Genomic DNA, 8,695 nt, shown 5'->3' with positions numbered 1-8,695 from the left:
ATCGTGCCCTCGATGCTGCGGTGGCGAAATCAATGATGAAGCAGAGTGATAGTGCAGGCTTCCAACTATTGGCCATCCAGCGCTGCGAGGAGTAGCTAGGGTGTTTGCGTTACTTGTTTATGATCTCAGCACTAGCGGCTCAACTCCTATATCTATTTTCCGTATCCACTTAATTAAAAAAAAGGTGCAAGCGCTTGCTTGAGAGTAGCCTATAAAAAAAAGTGTGTCCTCATGGATAAACAGATAGGCTTTTAACCATCCAATAAATTTATACAGAGTTCTTCATACTGCTAATGTCAAACTAATCAGTATTACATGTTAGAAGTTAAATTTGGTGCTTACCTCTTCGGATACACTTTCAGTATTATATTTGTCATCCCAGTACTACGTGCATATCCTGTAAAGTTGGTGGACACTCAACACCTGCATAACGGAAAACAGAAATAGGTGTTTAGCTACTCTTCTTCTGGATGATCCATTGCAGCATCCCTATGCCGCGTTGGGTTTGGGGGTGGGGGGTCTTACTGGGCACAGATCACTCATTATTTCATCATATGATACCCTGAACTTTTTGAAAATGACCTGCATCATAGCACAAAGATGGTCAGACCTACCTAAAAGGGACAAATTTTTTGTAAAAATCAGTAAACCGCACAGCGGCAGTCTTCGACAGCAAACATAAACACAACTAAACTTTTACCGGTGTGCAATTCAAAATCGATTGAAATGCTCCACTACTTTTTATACTTAAAGAAGTAATGAATGTTTTTAAGCTAATGATGAGAATCCATGCCAACATACACACACAGTACATGCTGAAGTTTGTAGTTACATACCAGGAAACCAACAGCCTGGCTTATGTGCTTAAGTTCATCCCATGCAGATCCTGCATACTGTTTGTATTTCATGGTTAGGCACAAGGTAAATAAAGTGAAGATATTAGTACTGGTGTTACATTATAGTTACTATTGAGTTCTTTTATTAAGCAAAACAATACAAACTATGCAGCTTGGGCCCTGGTGTGATTCTGATACAATGTAGAATTTTCTAGTTAAAAAAAACACTTACTGAGAATAAAGTTATTGGACAGGAATGTTGGTTGCAAGCATCTAGTAATCATGGTATAAAGTGCATATCTTCAGAAAGAATAGCAAAATTGCATATATATTTACCTCTGGCTTGGATTGCGTGCACGATGCCTCTAGTTCTTCCAGCCCTTGTTTCACATATTCTCCATTGCTGAAAGAACACCACTCTCGCCGTACAAGAAGACTGACATAGTAACATCAGAAAAGGGAGAATTAGGAACTGGACAAGTTGAAGGCACGCAAGGAAAGTCCAGACACGATAGAAGTTACCTATTGAAGAGTTGAGCATTGATGAATGCAAAAATCTGTGTAAATATCTTCCGAGGAAAAAATGTTGGGACCTGAAATTTCAGCATTATGGCGAGAAGTCAGAACAGAAAACGATGCAGCCAAATGCAATGCTGGTTTGAAGGTTTAAACTTACACAATTTTCTTGCAAGATTTTCAAGAGATCATTCGAATGGTTGACTATCGCTTTCCAATACCTATCTAGCTCTGTTATCAAACCAGCCTTTGCACTTCTTGGCGCCTTTGAGTATCAATGTGTATACAGGAATGAGCGTGAGACCAGCAGCAACAACTTATTGCCATGCAGGTGCAGAACTAGCATGAAATCTTAACACAAATTATATTATAGCCTAATCATCAACCAATAGAAATTCATCAAGGTACAAACATACTCGTGATTAAATAATAGTCTAATTTCCTCTCATCAAGTTTGCAAAAGGGTTCAAGTGTTGTACCGAGTTACCAACTGAGAGGAACTAGCCAAAAACATGCAAGTGTGGGGCAAAGTTAACTTGGGATTCCCATGGGAGGTTGCTGAGATGTCTCATGCTTATTCTAAAACTTCTATTAATCCAGCAAGAATCTTCTAAAGTATGAAATGATAATTAACCTGAGGACTCGTGACAGATGGGGTAACCTGAATAACATGTGAGATACTTCTCTCTTCACATTGTCACGGATCATTCCATATAAACCTTCCACAAAGGCTGTAAGCTGTTGCTTGAAAAGGAATGCAGGATACTTGCCCTCAACTTGGCGCACAAGATCCATATCAACAGTAATGCTTGAAGCACGGAATACCTATGGATCATATAACGCCAAGGTTTTAAGAAATGAGTCAAGATAACCTCGTCTAGCCTATCATACAATTTTGACAAAATACAATTGCTAGAACTCAGAGAACCCTTGTTAATCATTTTGTTAAAAAAAAGTGACAACCACTTTGTTAAAATAAAGGATGATTATTCGTTCTCTTTCCTTTTTTTGTTTCTCGTTCTCTCTTTTGGCTTTTCTGGTTCTCCTTATGCATGTTCAAGAAAAGAAAAGGATATATATACATATAACGTACCATCCTCCCAAGGAAAGACGTCTGAGTCGTTGTTCTTTTCAGTGGAGTTGTTACACTTGAGCCAGCAGGTTTCAGACTCTTTTGTAGTATAATCAACAATGATGATGCATTTGATAGCCAGTATGCAAGATCGGCATTGCTGTCTTGTTTCTGTAATACAAATTGTGCAAATTTAAGAAGGGCAACAATGTAAATTGAATACGCCTGAGATAATCACGCTGTGATGGGACATAACTAGTAAATCATAGAATGAAAACGAGCACAAGAATTATTTAACGCTTGAACACTAGCAATACCTGCATGGTTGAACTAAATATGTGAATAAGCCGGTCAAAAATATTAGTTTTTTCCGCCTCAAAAGTTCTCCAATGAAGAAGACATTTGTATATGGTTATTGCAGCAACTGGTTTTCCGTCGCTAAATCCAATGTTTTCATTAACCCAGTTAATCAGTGCTTCAACACTCTCCTGCAAGGAAAAGGTGGAGCCATAATTTAATTTGTTTTCTAATGACTTGAGTAACTGCTTTAATCACTGAATATTGGCCCAAATAAGTACTTGGTGTCTCTCAATTAAGGATCTCCTGCCGAATTCCATATGCGTGGGTGACTGCAGGGATGATTATATTAGATTCAATCATCAAAAATAAATCTAAAGAGTTATTAACAAGCAGTATAAGATGTTCCAAACCTGTTGTTCGTCTCCAGGTACGCTGCTGCTCCCCAAATTCTTCATAGTTGCAAACACTCAGCAGCATAATAAGAATACAAAATAAGTTTTGTCAACGTGACAAACAATAAACGTATACCCAATAAAAAAATTCAGCTAAGCACATCTACAAAAAAAGAAGTTTCACCAAAGCAGAGTAGTACCAGGTGCACCACTAATTAACACATGATTGAGTGCATCTATGTAACTAATCTTTGTGCCATTAGAAATGCACTAATTTTGTTTCTGAAATGATAGTCTATTCAGAGCAGCATTGCAACATCTGGTTAGATCGGGAGATCCAATGATAAATAGGGACGGTGGTGGCGGAAGGATTTGGGGGCGAGCGTTCTACCTTCCCTGCATGAGGCCCATGATCTCGATGGTGCCGCTGGCGCGGGCGTGGACGACCATCTTGAGGAGCGCGAGGGCGGAGATCCTGGCGCGGTGGAAGTGGTGCTGGTCGGTGGCCGAGGGCTTCTCCTGGTGGGCCCGTGCGTTGGTCGCCTCGTCGTAGCGGTACATCGCGTCCATGGCGTCCGGGTCGGAGGCGAACGCTGGGATGTTGTTCTCCAGCTCCCACGTCTGCCGTGCCACCGCCGACGACGAGGTGGGCTCCATCGCGCTGTCTACACCGGGCGGGCGGGCGGGCGGCAGGCAAAACCCTAGCTAGGAGCGGAAGGGGAGGATGAAGAAGGGGAAGATGGTGATACGGGTGGGGAGGCAGGGTGGGAGGTCGAGCCCTGGAAGAGAACGCAGCAGCGAGGTCGAGCGGGGGCGAGAGCTCAGATCCGTGGGCGTCAGCGGTAGGCTCGGCTCCTCGCGGCGCCGCGCGGCGGGGCAGGGGAGGAGGCGATGGGTGAGTGGCTAATGGCGCACCAGCTGGTGGTGCGCCATTAGTAGTTTTGCAAAAAAAAAATTATATGTCACAGCCCTAGCTTTCTTTTGTTTGCCAAGCATTCATGCATGCATTATAAAAACTTTGATGTTTAAATAGGAAGTGATCAAAGCCCCAAATGTTTTGATCATTTGACAAGAAGGCAATAAAATTTAATACCTTAAATGGAACCAGAAAAATGTTCCAAAAACTTGGCAAAATTGTGACATAAGGTAAAATTGTCAAACCAAAATTCTAGGTCACAGGAACTTTTTGAAAAGGATTTTTGAGTTGAAAAAAAAGCTATTTGGAATGGAATTATTTTGGTTCCTTCTATTTTTAAAGTTTCAAAAATGTTGAAACTTTTATGTGGCATCAGACATTATTGTCTCTGTCACCTAATAAAAAAAATTGGGTTTTATATTTGGTCAAACTATTTATTTTAAATCCTAAAAGTAAATGCCAAAAGAAATAAAAGAGAAATGAAAAAAAACAGAAAAACTTACCTGTCGCCACCCTCTTGGCCCAGCCCACCAGGAGGGCCTCTCCGTGTCGTCTTCCTCCTCCTGCCAGAAGGCAGGGGAGAAGGTGAGCACGGCATCTCACCTCGCCACCTCCTGCTCGCGTGGAGCCCTCTCCTGCCTCCACCGCGCCAGCACGAGGCTGTCTCTCCTTTATCTTCTCCTCCCCCTGCTCTCTGCTTTCCTCTCGCTCTCTATCTTTCTCTCGCGCCGCCATTGCCGATCTGCTCAAGCTCATCTCTAGCCCGTCTCCGGCCACCTCTCGCCACCCCGACCGTCTCGTTAGCTCCGCCTCGGCAAGAAGCTCCTCACCGTCAACAAGCCCGAGCACCAGAGCCCCTGCAGCCTCGCTTCGACGTCTTCTTCCTCCTCCGACAACCGGAAGCCGCCGCCGTTGATTCGGTCGGCCCGTCGCCCCTTCTTCGCCGCCGATGCCAGAAACGGAATCACTGTGAGCCCTCGAGTCTTTCCCCTCTTTCTCGCGCGCGAATGAACCTCTAGAGCTACCTCCCCGTCGAGCTCCACTTGCGGCCGCCGCTAGAGCTCGTCGCCGGCTCTTTCTCCGGCGATTCTAGCCCTCCTGCTACCCCTGCTCGATCGGCCGTTTCACCAGCGTCCCATAGCCGCAAACCGCATGCCAAATAGGGCCCTGTAGCCTCAGTTAGGCCCTCTCCGGCGAGCCTCCGCCGCGGGTCTGGTCGCCGGCGACCACCCTCCGGTGGGCGTCAACGTGGCCGACCATTAACACGCTAATTAACCACCCACAGACGCTGACAGAGGGGCCCACTAGTGAGTCAAACCTCACTTAGTGCGGGTCAGCGCAGGTTTAGTCTATGGGTCACTGACCAGTGGACCCCACTGGTCAGGTTGACCTGGACCCTGCTGGTTGACCTGCTGATGCAGGGATGACATCAGCGTGACGTAGTAATAGTTTCTGATTTAATTTAATTCCAGAAAATTGCTGAAACTTGTAAAAATCATAGAAATTAAAATATAACTGTGATGGAAATAATTTATATATGAAAAAGTATCAGAAAAATGCAAGGAATCCATTGGTGGCCTTTATACACATGTTTGCCATCTTAACCTTGCTGAATATGACAAATTCACAATAGGATTATAAATGATATAATTGGATTTTGAAAATGACTTATATCGATCAAATAAACTTCTTTCAACCTATGATCACTTGCATTAGATGAAATCAGCATCATGATAACTTGCCATGCTCATGTATCATTGTGAAGCATTTGCCGTGATTAATTTCTTTCGTTTGATCTGTCCATAGACCTTGCAAGATGTAGTTATCACCAGCATCGAAGAATAGCTGAGTTCTTCCGATCAACAGGCAAGCAAAACCCCTTTGAACATTCCGACAAAATCCTATTCTCTCGCTCCTGCTCTCATTTCTGTGCATTAGGACAAAATGATTCAATTGATAGTTGTATTACGATAGGTGCACCTATTCCTTTGCATGACCTGATTTTGATCACAGTAATTAGCTAAACCAATGCAACCTAGCATACCTGGTAGATGCTTGAGCCATATGTGCTTTACCCTGTTACGCTTGCTATGCTTAGGTTGAGTTTGGTCTGAGCATCGGAATGATATAATGGAATGATCATGTCCTATTGATGAGAGTTAAAGATGTGAAATTGTTCTGGTAAAGGTAGCGATGAGAGGCCATGTAGCAGTACATGGTGGGTTGTCTCATTACCGCCGCATTTAGGACCCGAGATCTTGTGTTGGTGTTCCAAGACTAGCTACTACCGCACATTGGGTTCCGGTAACTCGACCCCTCTCGGCCTATTAACTACTCTGTTCTCAGTCCAGAAGTCGCAGTAGTTCAAAATGTTCATAGGTTGTGGCACGGCCTGCTAAGTGGATGAACGGCCAAGTCGGGACCGGCTTGGGGCCCTGCTCACATCGTTTGAGGCCATGTTGGAAACCTCGGCCGGACTTCCATTATGGGTTCCAACTCAGATAGGCGACTGTCTTGGGCGTGAGTCTTAGTAGGTTAACGTCCGTGGCCAACTCCCTCGCTGGGCTTCCGCTTGAAGGTTGCCGAGGTGCTGGTTTTTTATGTGCACTTGGCGATAAGTGGCGAAAGCATGTGTGACGAAGTACACCCCTGCAGGGTATCTATCTATTCGAATAGCCGCGTCCTCGGTTATGGACTACTTGGATACTTACATGGTTTATAGATAACTTTAATGGTTACTCTAAAATGATCCAGATAAGTGTGAGTGCTATGGATGGCTATCTCGTAGGATGACGAGAGAGGATTCATGGTGGTGTATTGATGTGGTGGTTATGTGGACTCGTGTGCGCTCTCTCGTAAGGAGACGAGAGAGATAATAAAACTTTGTTGTAGAATAGGTTAGCCAAAGGTCAAAGCTGGCTTCTCTCCAACAAACCCCACAAATTCCGTTGATTGATACTTGATGCATATGTAGTTAGCACTGATGTAAGACTTGCTGAGTACCTTCGTACTCACTGTTGCTTATTCACATTTTTGCAGAATAGACGCCGCTCTCTCCACGTTATCTCTTGACGTTAACATCGATGGTTTAGTTTGGGAACCCAGACAGTGATCTGGCTCCTATGGTAGGGTCGTTGTAGCTTTTAGGCTCTTCCAGCCGCCCTTAGTAGATGTCTGTACCCAGACATGTAACTTCCGCTTGATGCTTGTATGCTCTGAATGTTGGGTCATGTGGCCCCTTCTGTTTGTAACATTAAACTATGTTGGCTCTTCGGAGTCTATGAAATAAATGATGTGTTGTAGAGTTATGTTGTGATGCCATGTTGTATCTACACATATCGTGCATATTGTGTGTATGCTTGCAATGCATTGATATGTGTGGGATTCGACACCTAGTTGTGTGCCTTGAGTAGTACTCCATACCGGGAAATGCCTCTTTGTGCTTCCACCGAGCCTTGGTAGCTTGCTACTGCTCCGGACACATTGATTGACCGGCATGTATCCTTCTTGGTTGTTGTGTCTGTCCCACGGGGAAATGTCACACGGTGTAATGGAGTCCCTGTAGCTTGCTACGACTCGTCTACACTCGCTGATGATCGACACCTGCCTTGCTGGGTTATGTATGCCTGTCCCTATACGGATGTGCCACTTGGGTTCATAACTAGCCATGTTGACCTAGGTTCTTTGACATATGCTTGCTGGCAACATAGTCATATACGTGAGCCAAAAGACGCAAACGGTCCCGGCCAAGGTAAGGTGGCAACCGGGGTGATTACCGTGCGTGAGGACACAAAGTGATATGATGTGTACATGCTGGAGTTGTATGGCTTAGGATCGGGGTCCCGACAGTGTTGGTATCAGAGCCTGACTGCCTGTAGGATTACCAAGCCAGAATGGTCGATGTTGAGTCTAGAAAATCTATAGTTATATAAGGGAATTGATTGTGGAAGGGAACGTAAGGCTCTTTTTACTCTTTTCCTCGAGTCACTCTATTCTAAGTTACCTTTTCTTATCTACGGGGATTAAGGACTAGGTTTTCCTATCTGTCTACTAGGAGGACGAGTTACTGAACCATGGACTTATAGGGTGGTTTCTGTGTGTCATTCCTGCTTTCATCAGAATTATGAGAAGAGATGCCTTTGTTCTTGTTGCACCTCGAATCCATAATATTGAGTAGTCATGTTGCCTAGATCTCTTGAAGGATGCCTCATATTTCATGCCTATACAGCCATTATGTTGTCCGATTTTCTCTGGGATTGTGGTATTTAGTGTTATCTGTCTCTGAACCCTGGATTGTTTCAATAGGATGTCGCGAGTAACCCGGAGTTCTGCTGGCCATGATCAGAACCATGGAGATGGTAGGGATGGAGAAGATTCTCTTAATCCGCCTTTGTTGACAGAGGTTATGCTAGAAATTGAGAGGAATAAGCATGCCACCAACCGTCTGTTGGAGCACATAGAGCGGAATAAAGCGTATCAGTGCAATGAGCTAGTATCCATCAGAGACTTCATCAGGTTGAATCCACCCACCTTCCATCATTCCATTGAGCCACTAGATGCAGATGATTGGCTCCGAAGTATCAATAACAAGCTGCGTTATGCAAACGTGGCTGAAGGAGACAAGCTTACCTATGCCACATATCACCTCGAAGGTTCTGCTAGT

General features: G+C 44.3%; 1 protein-coding gene and 1 pseudogene across 1 annotated transcript; both read right to left on the bottom strand.

The window, feature by feature from the left end:
- Nucleotides 1-268: 268 nt before the first annotated feature.
- On the bottom strand, nt 269-1,444 carry LOC123404851 (annotated as a pseudogene).
- A 2,059-nt stretch (nt 1,445-3,503) lies between these two features.
- LOC123404849 (COP9 signalosome complex subunit 5-like) lies at nt 3,504-3,773 on the bottom strand. The gene has a single exon (XM_045098796.1). It carries the CDS (start codon nt 3,771-3,773, stop codon nt 3,504-3,506), a length of 270 nt encoding a protein of 89 aa, XP_044954731.1.
- Between the last annotated feature and the right edge of the window lie 4,922 nt (nt 3,774-8,695).

Source organism: Hordeum vulgare, chromosome 6H (genome assembly GCF_904849725.1).
Source record: "Hordeum vulgare subsp. vulgare chromosome 6H, MorexV3_pseudomolecules_assembly, whole genome shotgun sequence".
Taxonomy (NCBI): domain Eukaryota; kingdom Viridiplantae; phylum Streptophyta; class Magnoliopsida; order Poales; family Poaceae; genus Hordeum; species Hordeum vulgare.
Note: the sequence above shows the minus strand (reverse complement) of the source record. Positions and strands in the feature narration are given on the sequence as shown.

What these genes read in the sequence shown, in the direction of transcription:
- LOC123404849 (XM_045098796.1), bottom strand. Translation starts at nt 3,773, where the DNA reads ATGGAGCCCACCTCGTCGTCGGCGGTGGCACGGCAGACGTGGGAGCTG.